Below are 18,415 nucleotides of genomic sequence, written 5' to 3' on the forward strand. Positions count from 1 at the left end.
ATTTAAAGGGATAGTTCACCTTAAAATGAAAAATCTGTCATCATTTACTCATCCTCATGTTGTTTTAAACCTGTATGAATTTCTTTTTTCTGATGAACACACAAAAAGTATATTTTGAGAAATGATGGTAAACACACACCAGATAGTGACCATTGACTTCTATAGTAGGAATAAAAAATATGATGGAATTTAATGGGTACTGTCAATTGTGTGCTTATCATCACTTATCAAAATATTTTCTTCATCATTTATCACAATACTTCCAAAATATTTTTTTCCTACTATGGAAGTCAATGGTCAATCTGCTGTGTGTCTACCATCATTTCTCAAAATCTCCTTGTGTTCAACAGAAAAAAGAAATTCATACAGGTTTAAAACAACATGAGGATGACGATGACAGAATTTTCATTTTAAGGTGAACTATCCCTTTAAAGAGCGAGAAAGAAAGAGAGAACAGGGTTGAAATCAAACAGTCACCCTAGCATTGTAACAGGATATGAATCTCTAAAACATAATCGTATGAGTCTGTTGATTAACATACTGGGGTCAGTCAAAAATCTGACAGATTTTTATTAGTTATGGTTTTGAGTTAATAATATCCTCAGATCTGAGGGGTAAATTGTTAAATGCATTACGGATTGTCAGTCGTCCTCATGACTCTAACAAAGATTGAAATGGCAAAGATGAAGAATTTTGTTCTTAAGAATCATTTTACTAAAACAGTTTAACCTTTGGCTGACTCCTGCAAGACAACATTACAACACGCATACATATGTACAAACACACAAAGCGAGAGTGCTTGCATAAAGGTCATAAACTGAAAATAGCGACCAAAAATAATCGCTTAGAACGAGCAAACTATGTCTTCAGTATGCCAAGACTGATATAAACACAACCCTTCCCTCTCCAATGCCTGAAGACAAGACACATAATAAATTTGGGAGTGATAACTTTGCAACCTTTACTTCCAAAACCAGATGACCCTATTGACACACACAACACATCCACACATAGCTTATTTATATATGTAGTTATTATTAATAATTGCTGATAGCGTCCTTATGTGTATGTGTGAGTGACAATAATTTGACCAAAATGTTTATCTACAAACACAATAGGCTTCAGTGTATTTTGGTTTGTGTGTGTGTGTGGTTTTGTTGCAGTGTGAAAAAGTTAACCCCGAAAAAGATAACACTACAACACTAAAAACACTACACACATTCAAGCGTATGCACTTTAAAACAACAGACAGTGACATATGTGTCTAAGGTCAAACAGTCATTCACCTTCTTATCTGTGCTGTCTCACCTCCTCGGTCACTCATTGGTGTTAATCAGTCTAGAGATATTTTGGCGTTTCCAGTACAAAGAATATATTTACATTACATTTTATACATTTGGCAGACATTTTTATCCAAAGCAACTTACAATGTATACATTTTATATTCAGTATAAGTTTCTTGAGTTCGAACCCATGACCCCTTGATAACGCAATGCTGTACCAATGAGCTCTTCATGAACACTACACAACTCCATTTACACTTCATGTGCGTCTTGAATTACTATACAAATGTGAGACGTATAAAAGTTTGCAGATCTTCTAGAAGCTCTAAAACACAGCGACACAGAGAGCTGTGACATCACTCGCAGTTTCAGGGGCCCAGCTGACGTCATGGCAACCGATTTCACCTTTTTTATCAGTTTATTTATCTCAGGGATTGGATGAGGGAATGGGAGAAGAGAAAAAAGAAGGCGTTTGTGATGAGCGAAACTCGTTTTTATAAACACATCTTCGTTGCCTTTCTTTCTCAGTCCAAACACAGCCAAAGAGCCACACCCTAGCACTCCATCACCATGGAAACCACTGACCTCTTCCCCTTCATCCCCACCTGTGCCAGATCTTTTGGCAAGCGTGCACTTCCTGTTATTGAAAACATTGTTGCTTTGTGGAGGAAGGACAAATATAAAAAAAATTGGAATTGGTGGCTGGTGAGGAAAACGAAAAATATTAGAAATATATTTTCTACATTCCCTATTTTTAAATGTAAATTTTTTAAAGATTGAAAGCAATAAATGACTGACTTTGGTTAAGCTTGTACATTTCGATGAACAAGGTACCGGTATGAATTGACTGCATTTAAAGTTAGCTAGTGTGATGATTGGTCGTGCGAGTTAGCTGGTAAAAATGAATGATGTAAACACATGGAAGTTCCCAGATCTGTGTTTATGGCTGAAGTCTACACACACACACACACACACACACACACACACACACACACACACACACACACACACACACACACACGTTTAGGGCTTTGCACAGAAAGACCAGGCACTCTGGTCTTCATAAATCTGCTGACTTTAAATCGCAAGTAGAAAATAAAGCTGTGCATTGAGCAGGTGTGGGTCTCTGTGATTGCGTCTCTGTCTTTTTATCTCGATTTATCTTTCTCAGTCCCGCACTCTTTCCTCTATTCGCTGGCTCAGGTTTTTCTCACTTTCTTGCCAGATGTGATAAAGATCCGGGGATCTGAGACAGTTCACTCTCTATGATTTTACTCCATTATTCTTCACAAAGCTGGGAGGCTTTACAATAAATTTCATCTTTATTTGCGAGCTATCCGGAAATATCACATTAACCTGATTTATATGTTTTACAGGATATATTTGCATAAAACCAAGCAAACCGGTACAGATTAGTAGGTGATTAATAATTAAATTAAAGAAAAGAAATTATGGTTCAGAAAAAAAATGTTAGAATTATTATAATTCATAAACGTATGACTTAAAAAAAAGTACGGTTTAAGGAGGTTTTATCTTTTACATTACTTTCCACAGAAAAGCAACCACATGTATCTAAAAATTAAGATTTTAGATGCAAAACCCTCTAAGTGCGTCTGACATGTTTTCTTGTAAATGAGCATTTTTATCAGCCTCTTATGTTTATGTTTAGTAATTTCACTTTAATGGCAATAAAAAGGTTATTAGTCATTAATTAAAGTTTTAAAAATTTCACTTTAATCATTTCACTGGTATTTAAAGGGGACATGATAAAAATCGAACTTTTTCTATGCATAATTCCCAAGTGCTTCTATCAACCCAGAAAAATGTGAATAAGATTAACCCCGTAACTTAGTTTTGGTAAACCCTTCTCTGCAAGCATGTGAAAAAATATGTTATTAAATTTGACTCCCCTTGTGATGTCAGAAGGGGATAATACCGCCCCTTAATCTGCACTATCCAACGACGGCACTACCGTTTAGCCCAGAGATCAGATCATTTGCATTTTAAAGGACACACCAATATTTTGAGCTAAAAGTGTACTCTGAGGACACCAAAGATTTATTTGACATCTTAAAAAAGTCTTGTGAAATGTCCCCTTTAACAAATATGACTGTTTAAAAAGTCTCTTTGCTATCCTTTGTAAAAGAAGGTTAAAGGCACAAAGATTTGGTCAACATCCTAATATATTCAGTAGATCTCCCTTAAAAAACTCTTGCAGCTGGACAATTGAAATTTGACGTACGCGTGCCGTTGTTCATGCAATTAGTCTGTGCACTGAAAAATATTTGTGCCATTTAATGGATTCTGCCAAAAAACTGTATTTTTGAATGGCCACATTTGAAGCAAGCATAGGCTATTTGATGAACGTGTAAATATTACAACAATATCAAATTTTTGACGGAGGTGGGATTTAGTGGCTTTTGCATTTGAGCTCTTCAAAAGTTAATAAGTTAAATAAATAATTATTACAAGTAAGGTCTAGTATTAAATTTTAAATATATTTGAATGTGATTAAAACTTTTTCTATTACACAGCATTTTCTTTAGTTTTCTATCCTTGGTAATTTGTTTTCTAATCTTGGTTTTAAAGAGTTGCTGTGCTTATGAAGTCCATATCATATCCATATCATATCCACCCGGCCGCTCCTCCTCTCTCCATCTATTTTTCTGTCATCTCTCTTAAAATCCTCTACATTTTCCAAAAAATAATTACATAAATTGTTTCACCGCAATAAAATAATGCCACATCACAATAGTTTAATAACTTAAAGTGATAGTTTACCCAAAAAGTCATAATTTAATCACTTTCGTGTTTTTATAAACCTTTGTCTTTGTTCGAACCGTTCAGAAGACTTCCATAGTATTCTTTTCTCATATGGAAGTCAACGGGGCTGATTGGTTTGGTTACAAACATTCCTCAAAATATTTTCCCTTTGTGTTCACCATATCAAAGAAATGTATACAGGTTTTTAACAACATGAGAGTGAGTAAATCTTGACAGAATTTTCATTTTTGGGTGATTAAAGTTTGGGTGACTATCCCTTTAAAGTAACGTAACAGTTAAACACATTTTATTGCAGAACTTTTGTAAGTCAAAACCAGTCAACGCTATGTTATTAGCATCACTTCAACTTCACCAACGTGGTCCATATAATCTATGTGAAGCCCAGAGAAAGATCTAAATCCTAAAAGAAGTGAAATTCTCATTACTTCATGTATTTATCTGAAAACCCTTAAGATAAGAAATAAATAAACAACGCCATCTGAAAGCATAGTCATCTATGAAGAACGTAACACGGATGGCCGCTTTCCAATGTGTATCATTACCCAGAATGCATCACTGCAGTCCAGCAATCTCAGTGTTTGGTTCCTGTGATGTCTGCCCAATGTAAACATGGAATGGACATCACGGTCCACCCCTCCTTGTTTACAAATCACCCTCATTACCTCAGAAACACATCCAACAGAACAAACGCCGTTTAATATGACACGGCATTTTAGCATCTCCGTCCTGAAACTAGACAAAGAGGCGTCCAGATGCATTTGATTTTACTTTTACAAGGGTTCCAAAGGCTTCCAGAACTCAAGTCCTCCTGTAAAGCCAAGCATGTGCTGTCTAATGCCCCGTAGGTAACCCCAAACACTTATGTTCGAAACCGAGCCTTTAAAATGCTGTCTTGCACAATACGCAAATTGTGCATCATACTGGTATTAAGTCGATGCATGAGTAATGCTGTTTAGAGGAGATAACATTTACAAAATGGTCAAAAGCAACCTACATCACATTTAAACCACCATTTGAACTACAAAGTCACGGATACATTGCACTTCCTTCATTTGACCTCCGGAGCGGATCAGTAAATGGGAATGAAGGTTTTGGACTCAAAGCCACAGATATTTCCAAAGATGAGAAGATATGAAAACAGAAGATTGGAGAAAAGCTTGGTGGTCACGTTTGGTCAGGGCTCATGATGGAGCAGGGAGTAATGGAGAATGTGTTTACTCTTCCTGTTCTGTCTGTTTATGTATCTTCTATCTTAATGAACAGTGCATTATTTCTCTCAGGAAGGGCATTTCAATGCTGCTAAGTCTTATTTTATAGTCTATAAACACACTTAAGAGTCTGAAGTTCCAGTACAGCAGAGGGCGCGGCGAGAGGGATGGGGGACGTCGCTTGTGGTCTGACACTGTGCTAACCTGCTTTAAATCTCAGGCTTTATAGTAAACAGCTCTGGACATCTCTACAGGGCTTTCCACACACAATTTATTTTATTTACTTCAGTATATAACTGCCAGAGAGGCCCTTGAGATTTCACAAAGCCTATCTGGTAACCAAGGAGGAACCAAACAACAGCACTGAATCACTCTGAAGCTATTGTGCTGTTTTGCTTGGGAAATGTCCAGTTTGGAGAAAGAGAGAGAGAGAAGAGTCAAGGGTCTTGAAGTTCAACAAAGTTCATCCAGGCCCAGATTAGTAAAACCAAAATGGTTTGGTAAACACATTCGAATGAAATATTAAGGGCAGATAAAAGAAGCACGGCCTTTGTTCCGGGGATCTTACTGATAATATCAACATAAATGTGGACTATTTGTCTCAAGCTTGTACTGTGTAAGTCTATGAATGTGAAATGCAGGCAACCAGGTGTCTTGGGTTCATTCATTAGTGTTCTCATCTTTAGCCACTGTTAAAAGTCCATAGACACAGCTGAAAACTCTCAGCTTATCCTCTTATATCATCTATGTTAAAGTGGCTACTTTAGGTTTGTTGTCACCTTTCCAAAAACCGCAAAAGACAATGTTCTCAATCCAGATGTGTCCACTTTGGACCAAAGCTACTGACCCCAAAACCTGGAGCAGAGATGGGACAAAATAAACACAGGCGTAAAAAAACTGTGAATGATTTCTCAGAAAAAAGGTGTCAGATGGTATAATTCACAGATTATTCCTATGACATCAGACTAATTTTCAGATGAGCAAAACCTCTTACAGATGTTTTTCAAAAATGCTGGGTTGTTTCAGGGCCTGTTTAGGTAAAATATGAGCAAACCCAACTGCTGGATTTAATGAAACTATGCTTTATTTCAGTCCAGTGCTGGATTGTTTCAACCCATTTGGTCAATTATATTGGGTTCATATTTAGCCATGGGTTTAAACAACCTTGCCTTTGACCAACGCAGATGAAAAATGTTCTTTTGAAAAATGTGTTTCTTGCCCAAAACCTTAAAATAAATACATTTCTATGTTTAATTGTACTTAATGGTTTAAAAGAAAATTTGTTTTTTTTACAGCTTTTGAAGAAACAATAGAGATGTTCTGTTAAAGTTACTTACACACACGTCAAAAAAGTGTGACAATTTAACTGTTTATATTTAATACCTTATTTATATTTTTCGCTTTTTAATACTATAGTTTTTAGACTGAAACATGAGTAAAGCTGGTCTATCTTCAACAATGATTTTTTTCAACCAAATGATATACTGTAGAGGTCAGTGGTTCCCAAATTGGGGTACACAAGGTGACCATGAAGCACACTATAAAAAAGTCAATTCAACTTTTATTTTTATTATTTTAAGTTTTGACTTAAAAAAGTTGACATAACTTATAAAATCAAGTTCAGATTGTTTAATTTCTTAAGTTAAAGTAACATAAAAATATATGTTGATTTGATAAAAATGCTGCATATTTTTATAGTGCATGAATGCAAACCATCCTTTTTATTAAATACTAATTTAATATTCAAAACAATTTCTTGAAATTAAAAAAAAATATGTGTGCACCCTCTAGTGTACAATGCTAGCAAAAGAGCTGTAGTTTGCTTGCGCTGCACTCAATCCCACAATCCATTGCGAGAGCGTGGCGCTCTGCTAGAAAACAAATTAAAAATATTTTTGCAATGTTTTAAATATTTTTAATATTTATATTAATGTATAATATTAACATTTTATATAATAAAATAATATATTAAAATAGTGTATTCATATAGTTTTCAATGTATTATATATTCATTTAATATATAATAGGTGTACTTTGTGTGGCTGTAGTCGGTCTAGACATTAACAAATTTTTATTGTTTAGAGGGGTGGTTATTTCAAAATACTGTGTTGTGTTGACTCAAGACACACATCTCTCACAAAAAAAGGACCACAATTTACATAGAAACTGGCCTACTGTACATGTCATTGGGTTCAAAAGTTAAATTAAGGGTGTAATTGGGTGTGTAAGGTCAGTAAAGTGAACAGAGGAAAGATTTACAAAAATGAAACGAGTAAGGGTATAAGGATTGTCCCTCTAAAACATTCAGACTCGTGACGCCTTGGTCTACAACGATGTTTTTCTTGTTTTAGCTTATTTTTAAAATAACAAAAAATCAACATATCTCTCTGTAGTATAGTAATAGTGTTTCTTGGATACTATAGTGTATTTGACATATAATTTACTACAGTATATCACAATATCGTTTACTATTGTAAAGCATATAGTATTTTTCATGAGGGAGTTTAATGTGTATTCTTTCTCTATTCATCCCGTCCTGTTGAGGGCGCTGTGTTCTTTGAACGGATTATTTTCCCGTCTCGCGCGCAGGAACTGAGAGATCCTTGACAACAATCGCCGGTTGTGTGTTGTTTGTGTGCTGCTGACGCTTTTGTTTACTTGTGATGCTCTTCCTACCCTTAATTTGATTCAAAACCATTTTGAAAACAATATACGTTCGTTTTTAAAACGACACAACGGCAGTTTTAACGCAACTCTTTCTCGACCGTAACGTTGAACGCAACATATCATCAGTCAAGTAAGTAAAAGTTGTATTAGCTTGCTTGTGATTGCTAATGATTCCTGTAACAGCCACAGCCCTGTCTCAACTTAAAACCAATGTATGGACTTTTTTGCAACGATGTCGACCCATAACATTTTATTTATAAGAATCTGTTGTTTTGAGGTGAAACTGCTAGCAAGTGCACATTATGTTATTGTTTATTTGATTAATTACTTGCGTTGTGTTATTCCTTACGTTTTCTATATAAACGTGTCAATAGCAAACAATTTATCATTTTACCTAAAGCTTCATTGTTAGGGGTTGTTACAGAAATGCAATTACCGGTAAGGTAACCTTACCTGCTTGCTTGCCTGAGAGACGTTACTTAAAGGGATAGTTCATCCAGAAATTAAAATTATGTCATCATTTACTCATGCTACCTTTCAGGTTGCCACAAACCTGTATGAATTTCCTTGTTCGGCTGAACACATATTTTAAGCAATGTTTATAACCAAATATTTTTTGAGCACCATTGACTATAGTAGAATTTTGCCTACTGTGGAAGTCAATGGTGCTTCTGTTTCTTGCTCTATTACAAATATCTTCCTGTGTGTTCATCAGAACAAAGACATGTATACAGGTTTGCAACAACATTAGGGTGAGCAAATAATGACAGGATTTTCATTTCATTTTTGGTAAACTATCCCTTTAATGCAAGTTTCTTGTTTTTGATTCAAAGCAGTTGTAGGCATTTCAACACGACTCACTTTGCATAGTAGCAATTTAATACAAAAAAAACAGGAGTACATTTTTACAGGGCCAGTCCTGAGGAACGGGCTTTTGTTATGGGTACAATGACCGTAGTTAATAAGTTACCTCTTGCTGTTTTTTAGCATAACCTTTTGGTTACCATGTCAGATGTGTTACCATTACACTCACAATATCAATTATTTATCAAGATCAATTATTTATCTATTTGTCAACTTTCCCATTATGTTATTTTATTACAATGTTAGATGTCCGGGGTGGTGTAACGCAAATGGTTCAACCTCTAATGGAACATTTATACATTTACACATTTGTCCATTTATCCAAAACGATTTACAACGCACTTATTTTTTTATCAGTAGGTGTGTTTCTTAGCAATCAAACCAACAACCTTTCTGTTGCTGACAACTGAGCTACAAGAACGGCAAGATCACCCTGTTATCTGTTTTTTGCAGGTTTTGCTTTAGGTTGTGACATGCATCTGTAAAAGGATTGTCAAGCTTAAAAAACATCCAGAGTGTCCCCATGGAACCCAGTAATGATGTGGCTCTTGATATCATCATTACCAACGTTGTATCTGTCTTCAGAACCAGATGTCATCTAAACCTGCGCACCATCGGTCTGGAGGGCACTAATGTCATCTACAAACCTGAAATGGGTGTAAGTCTGGAAATTCAAAGCTTTAAAGATTACTGACCAATCAGAATCAAGGACTAGAACTAACCATTTTATAGTCTGCAGTAGTGCTGCCTCACGATTAGTCGCGACTAACCATTTGCAGAACAAAAGTTTTTGTTTACATAATATATGTGGGTGTACTTTGTATAAAAATTATGTATAAATACACACACATGTATATAATTAAGAAACATTTGCATGTGTATATACTAAATAATTTATATTATATATATAAATATAAATATTTATTATATATATTTTTTTCTTAAAATGATACATGTATCTGTGTGTTTTTATATATACATAATTATTATACACAGTACACATACATATATTATGTAAACAAAAACTTTTTGCAAACGAGGCAGCACTAATCTGCAGTAAAATGCATTGTTTGAATTGAATGCACTTCAGCTTGTATATAGTGTATTTTCAGTCAACATGAGTGCAGAGATTGCTGTCAGCATCGGTGTTGTGTCCACCCATTGCCTAACACTCATTGTTGCTAATGTTTCTGTGGATGCTTTTCTTTTTTTTACAGAAAGTCTTGATGAAGCTGCGGAAACCACGTATCACTGCCTCTATCTGGTCATCAGGGAAAATAATTTGCACTGGAGCAACAAGGTCTCACTCACATAATCCCTATAAGGGTGATTCTCACGAAAACTTGGTTTTAAAAATGTCAAGCATGAAAATGTAAAAATTGCTTAAATTTACTTTTTTCCCCACCAGACATTAAAAAACAAAGTCTGGAGTAAATGGGAACATTAATTTAAAAACTTTTACTTATCATTTAACACTTTTTGTAACATAATTAAAAAAATTAGTCCTAAAAAATCTCATTACCTCAACAGTCAGAAAACATCAACACTGACATATTTTCAAAATGACATGACAAACCTGAAAGAACATAATTTGGAGATTCTGCACATGCATTTAAAATCAAAGTATTATGCTTCTATTAATTAAATTAACATTTAATAAGCATCTGTTGCGGTAATGATAATCAAAATGTCGTGTAAGCATTCTGACAAGACAATATTTCAAATTAACTGTAAAAAAATGATCTTACTTGGTAGCCATCTTGAAGTAACTGGCCCATGTGCCTTGGTCACTCAAAATCAAACTTTATTAAAATTATGTATGTGTGCTTAAACTGTTCTCAAAAAGTGTTGCGGAGGATGAGAACATCAGGCATGGACACATCATTTTCCTAATTTTTCTTCATTATTATTATACATGAATATTCAATAAATATTTTTTCTGTCATCTAAAGTAGTCTAGCAAAACATCCATTTATTTTTTTCTTAATATTTTTGTGTTAATTTTATTAAATTACAACATAACGCATGTTCAAACACAGCCGGACACATTGCGGTAATGAGAATTTCAGCAGAAAATGAGATAAAATTTACAATTATAAATTCTTATGTTGAAATCACACATTGTGCAAGGTAGAACACAGTATTGTGTTAATTCTGATGCTTTTTAATGTTACTATATAACACAGTTTAAAGCTAAAATCATTAGTGCCATGGTGTATCAATGGTTTCGTGAGAATCACCCATAAATGTTTTGTGATTATACAAAGTGCTTTGTCAAGTGGTGTTTGTGCTGGATGTCCAGGCATTGGGTAAATTGAACGTATTTTTGTTTCGTTTAGTGAGGAGGAGGCCAAACTGGGTGCTCGACGGTTGGCCCGCTGTCTGCAGAAGATTGGATTCAAGGTGACTGAATGGATTTTATGCTAAATGATTTAATAAAAATCCTGGATGATGTTTAAATATCATTTTCTCTTCTGCAGGTGAGGTTCTCGGAGTTTAAGGTAGTAAATGTGCTGGCCGTGTGCTCCCTGCCTTTTCAGATACGTCTTATTGAGTTCACCAAGAATAACAGGCCCATTGCCAGGTAATGCTCAATATTTTTTCCTAGATACATAATTGATTTTTCATGTGGTTAATGCGTATTCAATGCAAGATCCATTTCAATTTAAGCCACCCCAGACTGAATACATATTATAGTTTAATAATCTGATCACTAATGTAAATGTACTTATTCATTACACTCCATGTAAGGGTAAAATCCATCACTAGTAGAACAAAGAAACAGTGCTCTCTAGTGGTGAGATATTGTATGCTGCATTAAGCAATCTACCACATGTTGGTTCATCATATTGCAAAACATGTTGTCCTATAGCTGGATAGCACCGGTGGTCTTACGAGTATGTTTTTGTGTGTGGATATTTTTAGTTATGAACCTGAAATCCATCCAGCTGCTACATACAGAATCAAAACGCTCAGGAGTACAGTGCAGGTGTTTTCCACAGGCAGTATCACTGTTACAGGTAGGGACACCTCTCTTGATCTGTATCATTATATAGAAGCATGCAGCAAAACATGCGAACGGTTGTAGATAAAACTTCATATGGACTTATCCTTATTATTTAATGAATTCTTCTTGTAGGTTATTAGCTAACACACCACATGTACATATTAAAGGTCTTCTCGTCTCCAAAGAAATGCACCCGATCTGAAATGACACACATCACTTTTTACCCGAATCTGACGTGCATAAATAATATTTTTTAAAGAAAGACCCAAATGTAAATGGCACAGAGGAGTGTGCAGTCTGCAGCCCTGCACGCACCAGTCAGACAGAAAGAAACCCCGGTCACAACCAATTTGGCCCGGTGCTTCATTTATTTTCATTTGTAATCTGACAATGACACCACGGTAACCGCTACATTGTGCATTCAAAATTTATTGACAGGTCTGGCTTAACGAAAATTAACCTACCGCTGGGCACACAATGTCTTAAGCGCTCTTATGGCAAACAGAGGGGGGGTTTAGAAAAGGACTCGTTGCACACACATGAGATAGTTTGGGTCTTCTCGGGACCGTTCTGCAAAAACACATTCATTTAAAATGACCCGAGGCTGCTAATATTACACCTGGCGAGTGTCCAAAGCACACGTGAAACTTTTAGACCCGAACCCACTCAGGCCCCATGTTTTCGGATTTAAGTGGACCTGTGCAAAAAATATGTAGCTCATGCTGATTTCTATATTTATTGCATACCATAAAGAATTACTCCTAGATTATTTACCAGCATTATATTAAAGGCATGCTGTGTTACCAATAAAGGAGATTAGCAAATGTAATTCCATTGTAGCTTACCCATTATAACACTCACTGCATTTTTTGGGTAGGGACCGTAGACTGAAAAAAAAATGGACGATGCCCGTTCACTCTCTTTCATTGGTGAAAGGTAAAGCCGCCGGTTTCCCGATACGGCACTGATTTCTTGGGTCTTGAGTCTGCGCAGTAGCGTTTTCGGGAACCAGTCCTGCACAGCAGTGAGCAGGAAGTAAAGCCGTGAAATCAAGGCCCCGCCCTCGCAGAATGCGCATATCACAGCTGTCAATCATGATGTGACACCACTGTTTTTATAGCATTAAATAACTAACTATTAACAAACTTATTTTAAAAACAAATACATGTATTTACATAATGCTGCGTTTACACCAACCGCGTTTCAGGTGTCAAAATCGCGTCTACCGCGCCTAGTTTGCCACTTAAACGGTTTGAATGCATTCGCGCTTAAAAAAAAGCAAGCATTTGACGCACGTCAGAGGCAAACTCCGCTTCTTGTGGGAGGGGCAAGTGCTATGCAGTTGTCTGTCTGTTTGCAAGATGACTGATGTTGATTGTGCATTTATCGAGAGAGTTAACGGTTTGTATTTGGTAACCTTATTATAGGGGGAAAATAAACGGCGCGGGTCGATAAACGTCACGTGACTCAAACGTGAAATATGTATTACAACTTACCAGTTGCCCAATGTCCTCACTGACACTCTTCCAAGCGAGGTCCTTTTTATTTCTGTCTCTATAGAAATAAGAACTTGTTTCGTATAGCTCTGGGTGATTGCTCATGGACAATATCAAGCGTTCCTTCATGTTGAATGAGTGACTTCGGGCGGGGCTGCTGCCACAGCAGCAAGCAGGCTCCTGATTGGTTAACGCGGCACAAAATTCCGCCAAAGTTCTAATTTTTCAACTCGGGCGTCAGCCGGCAATTCGCATCAAACACAAAATGCACAAAAAACACCATTCACGCATACCACGGCAGGCACTCAATTTGTGCGAACTAGACGCGCGAATAGGGTGGAAACGCATGTTCCGCGCCAAACGCCTCATCCGCGCCGCGAGACCTCCAGACGCGCGTCAACCCGTCTTCACATTGACTTAACATTGAAATCTGCAGAAACGCGGTTATTGCTGCCTTTTTTGGGCCAAATCAGCATGTGTCAGGAGGCCACTTTGGACCCAGATGCAGCCAGCACATGGGCAATGTGAGCCGACCTTACAGTCTGCGCTAGTTTGTTGGTGTGTCCCTACCAAGCGTGCCGCACAAGTCCTGAAAAGTGAAGCCAAAGCGATTAAATGTCTGTTCTTCGGCTTGGATTTTGTGAAATAATGTTCTAAATAAACGCGACGTATAGTCCTCTGATCATATATATGTTATTTTGTCTTAATGACGCAATTTTGAATGATGCGGCTTATATTCCGGTGCGGTTTATAGTCTGGAAAGAACGGTAATTCACAACACGTGCATACGCACATGAGTTTGTTCTTATGCTTGTTCTTACGTTAGTGAATTTGGAGCGTTATACATGAGCAGCCGAGTGCACAAGGTTGGTAATTTGCATAAAACACACCTAAACCAGCTCTATATAAGGGTTATCCGCAGCAGCGCAGCGTTTGTCCACAGAAAATTTTAGAGCAGTTTGTCATAGAAGCGAAAGAGCTAAAAAAAATCCATGATCATATTTATTATCAGTAAAGTACTATGTTGATTTGCATTTTTTATTTGGGTGGTTTTGCTGTCGCTGTAGGAAGCCAGTGCTGTGTGTCCACTGGAGTAACATTAAAAAATGTATTGGATGCGTTAACAAATATGACATTTAATTAATTTGACAGAGACATCTGTATCTAAAATATAACAGACAGGAGATCAAGTGATTGATGTTTGGACTCATTACATTTACATGATGTTTACATTAGGCATTAAGCAGACGCTTTCATATAGAGATTTAAAAAGGGAGGAAGGAAAGCGTGAAGATTTGTATAATACAGAAAATATTATAATATAAAATATAATCATGTAAATTTTATATATCAACATTATTATAAACATTATAATATTATATAGCCTAGTATTTGATAATTGCATACATGATTATTGCGTACGAGTGGTTTTAGGTTTTCTTGAATTTTTGCATACATTTAGAAGACATTTTAATACAAAAGTTTTTGTTGAATTACGATTTGTTCGCCAAAACATCCATACGCACATCTCACGCACAAATTTGTGCGTACGCATGCTTAGTGAATGAGACCCAATGTTTAAAATCTACCCGATGGCCGCCTTTGTGTGTGCCTAGCTTTAACTATTTCCCCGCCATTGACGAGTTATCTCGTTAATTAAAGGGGAGGTTTAATGCTATTTCATGCATTCTGACTTATTAACACAGTTTAAGAGTTGTAGTCCTCATGCTTAACATAAGCAAAGTTTCGGAAAGTTTTTTTTCAAATGGGGGTATCCGTTACGACTGATTGACCCCATATTCCTTTTATGGGCCTTTACCCCCAGAAAAGCATGCTGGCCCTGCACGTCAAGTGAGAGTGAGAACACGCATTAGCATTGCTCCGTCGAGTAGAAGTCACCGGTATCACTGCACAGCACACGACAACTTTGTTTTAGCAAGATAGTTCGACAAAAGAAGTGTGTTTTTGAATGTAAGGAGAAGAAAACCTTATTTAGCTTTCCCTGTCGTAAGTCAACAGTGAATGCAGTTCGTTTTTCCCGGACAGCAATGCAATTGCGACTGAGTTTGTTTGTTCCCTGGCTGTATTTTGGAGAGGATTGCTTTACAAACAAGGTTCAGTTTGACGCCGGATTTTCCACTTTTTTACAACTATTGGAGCGGTCAAAACTTTAAAAGACCCCGTTTAGGAGTCACAACCAGAGGCGTAAGTAAATCAAAATCTCATGTGTTTTGTTTGCAATCGCGCATACTTGCATGTAATGTAAACAACACCAACAACAGCACTTTGTACTGCATTAACAACATTAAAATGGGCAAATGCAGTTAAAAACTGGATTATGTTGCTTTTTTATTAAAATAGCGGATAAACAAGCAAAGATTAATTACCTGATAGAGACGTCCTGCTGTAATCATTGCTGCTATTGTTCCTGTTCGTCCATTACTGACTAAGTATCCGATTCTGGATCATATTTATAATGTAAGGCTGGTTATTTAAATTTTGTTTGATTTCCATCTATGTCGGCTGTAAATCCAAAAGTAGTATCCAAAGCTGCGCATACTCGTAACTCTTCAGCTCCGCCCACCGCACGCATTCAAGTGTTCGACCTTTTACGCCAAAAAGGCTGTTCTTTCTTTTATAAATCTGACAAAAAGAAAGACTCTTTGGACATATGAATGATGAAATACACCTCTATATATAAGCAAGATTAACATTAGATTGGCAAAAACGTCTTGTGTTATGTCAGCTTTAAGAGAAAACATTTCCCTGCCAACGACGCTTTCCTGACGAGTTACTACGGTAATCTGTAATTCCGCTCTTACCCAATTTATAAAAAACAGAAGCAAAAACCAATTTAATTCATTTTAAACTTTGTGTATGTTTCAATAATCATTCTGAATCAGATCTCTAACAAAATTCCTTTACAAAAATGCAATTATCTCATCTTTTTGCTCAAAATTTTTTATTTTTGAAGAAACCTACCCATATTTAAGAGTTTATAAAAAGAGAACAAATGAAGATAGGATGAAATGTTTTTTTCCTGTTTTGTTTGTTTGAAAGCAGAGGGTCTGTTCTCTCATTTGATATATAATCCCTTTTCCAAAGTGTTTTTCAAAAATCATGCACCCCGCCTTTAATGTTAATAAATAAATGAAGTAATGCCATGACTTATTGTGTTTTTTTATCTCTGTAGGACCAAATGTGCAGACTGTTGCATCTGCAGTGGAGCAGATTTATCCTTTGTTGTTTGAGTGTCAGAAAACAGTGACATAGGACGCACACACAAACAAACAAACACACTCATAGGCAGCAGTTTTAATTGAAGCACCTTATCATTGAATGTTTTAAGGCTTGTAACTGTTGTACTGTATGTCTCCAAGGCAGCTTTTGCCATTTCACGTCCAAGCGGGTCTAGGTCGTGTGTTTTCAGAGTCATGCCTTTGAACGTTGACCTTGGTGTCCGGACCCCAATAACGATGACTTCTTAAAGCTCACAAGAGGACCATTAGTGCATTGACATTGTGTTGCAGACATCGTGTAGTTTATGCACTTGAACTAACTGTATTACGATGCATGGACACCAAAGTAAAGACTGGCAAACGTCACAGTTAATGATCGCATTACACTGAAACGTCTTGAAAATTTTAGCTCATTTGATTTTAGTGACGTCTTAATGGCTCGTTTAATGATACCGGATATCTGGATTTAACATTTTACAGTTAAACGGCTGATGATGTATATCTGGTGTATGCTGTTGGACAAAAAGGAGTCCACATGTGTATGTAATGTGTGTAAACTTTTGTATTTTATAATAAATAAAATAACCCATATATTAATTAATATTGTCATTTATTTTGTGTGTGTGTGAAAGCGAAATAATATACCAGCTTTACTCATCGTCAGGTACATTCCCTACACATCCCTTTAATTTTGGCTAATCTGTTATACTCTCACCTCCATTTAACACATTTCACCATATTAAATCCTTGGATTTTCACCCATTATCCAAGTTGGAAGAGAATGACAAAAGTATACTGTCTTGGTGTGCTCCAATGTTGTCCACATGTGCACAATTGTTTTAAAGGGGACATATCACTAGACTTTTTTTAAGATGTCAAATAAATATTTGGTGTCCACAGAGTACATATGTGAAGTTCGAGCTCAAAATACCATATGGATAATTTATTATAACGTGTCCTTTAAAATGCAAATGAGCTGATATCTGCCCTAAATAGCAGTGCCTTGGTTGGATAGTGCAGATTAAGGGGCACTATTATCCCCTTCTGACATCACAAGGGGAGACAAATTTCACCGAGCTATTTTTTCACATGCTTGCAGAGAATGGTTTACTAAAACTAAGTTACTGGGTTGATCTTTTACACGTTTCTAGGTTAATAGAAGCACTGGGGACCCAATTATAGCACTTAAACATGGAAAAAGTCTGATTTTCATGATATGTATTTCTGAACAAACTTTTTGTATTGTAAGATTACACAATGCATTGTACAATTGTATAACCTGGTTACATAAGGCATGTTGTGCCAGAGAGACACAACTCTCTTAAAGTGTGACTATGGCACTGTGCTTGGCACACAAATACTGATTTGGCGGATCTTGGCTTTGACCTGCCGTGGCATGATTATGGTTGCATAATTTTCAACAAAAGTGAGCTGTTGTCAGTGTTTTAAAATGTTACAAATCAATCAAATTGACTTATTAACTCTTAATCCATGCCATGGAAAGGTTTATTGTTAAGCTAAATTACTAACTTTAAGGCAATCGAATCAATCTTATCTCTCAGATACCTTGATCAGTAGAGTCATGACATCTAGTTAAGCTGTCCATTAGGTTGTCAGACTGTATCACATACAGTCTCTTGCTTGTAATTTCCTCTTGCTGCTTTATTCTTCAACTAGGTGAAATGTCAAATGTTTGGGCTTTTTCATCCTTTCTAGGATCCGGTCGTCCTCTGTGACACAGCAGTGTGCTGCTCATGGGATTCCTGCAACACAATGCAGCTTATCATCATGTCATGCACTACAATACAGAAACACTGAAGCATGCAGTGAGTGTACAAAAGGTGTCGGACGGTAAAGTCACAAGCCC

General features: G+C 36.4%; 2 protein-coding genes and 1 long non-coding RNA gene across 6 annotated transcripts in view; 2 read left to right on the forward strand and 1 right to left on the reverse strand.

Annotated features, from left to right (window-relative positions):
• Positions 1-1,987, forward strand: part of LOC129431514 (uncharacterized) — a 41,282-nt gene extending 39,295 nt beyond the window's left edge. The window contains exon 3 of the long non-coding RNA XR_008639860.2: positions 1,715-1,987. This is a non-coding gene — a long non-coding RNA (uncharacterized lncRNA). The remainder of the gene's footprint in view (positions 1-1,714) is intronic.
• slc2a12 (solute carrier family 2 member 12) overlaps positions 1-18,415 on the reverse strand; it is a 46,579-nt gene that overhangs the window by 18,073 nt on the left and 10,091 nt on the right. For 3 of the 4 annotated variants that reach the window (XM_055189444.2, XM_055189440.2, XM_055189443.2), the window contains exon 6: positions 18,041-18,311. In XM_055189444.2, coding sequence (XP_055045419.2) covers positions 18,218-18,311 — 94 coding nt within the window. In that variant the 3' untranslated portion in view covers positions 18,041-18,217. Of the gene's footprint in view, positions 1-18,040; positions 18,312-18,415 lie in introns of those variants that run through there. The other variant, XR_008639855.2, reaches the window with a different exon arrangement.
• On the forward strand, positions 7,841-17,145 carry tbpl1 (TBP-like 1). The gene is made up of 7 exons (XM_055189446.2): positions 7,841-8,072; positions 9,260-9,464; positions 10,024-10,106; positions 11,146-11,209; positions 11,287-11,390; positions 11,732-11,826; positions 16,503-17,145. Exons 2-7 carry the CDS (start codon positions 9,330-9,332, stop codon positions 16,580-16,582), a joined length of 561 nt encoding a protein of 186 aa, XP_055045421.1. The 5' UTR covers positions 7,841-8,072; positions 9,260-9,329; the 3' UTR covers positions 16,583-17,145.

Source organism: Misgurnus anguillicaudatus, chromosome 13 (genome assembly GCF_027580225.2).
Source record: "Misgurnus anguillicaudatus chromosome 13, ASM2758022v2, whole genome shotgun sequence".
NCBI lineage: Eukaryota > Metazoa > Chordata > Actinopteri > Cypriniformes > Cobitidae > Misgurnus > Misgurnus anguillicaudatus.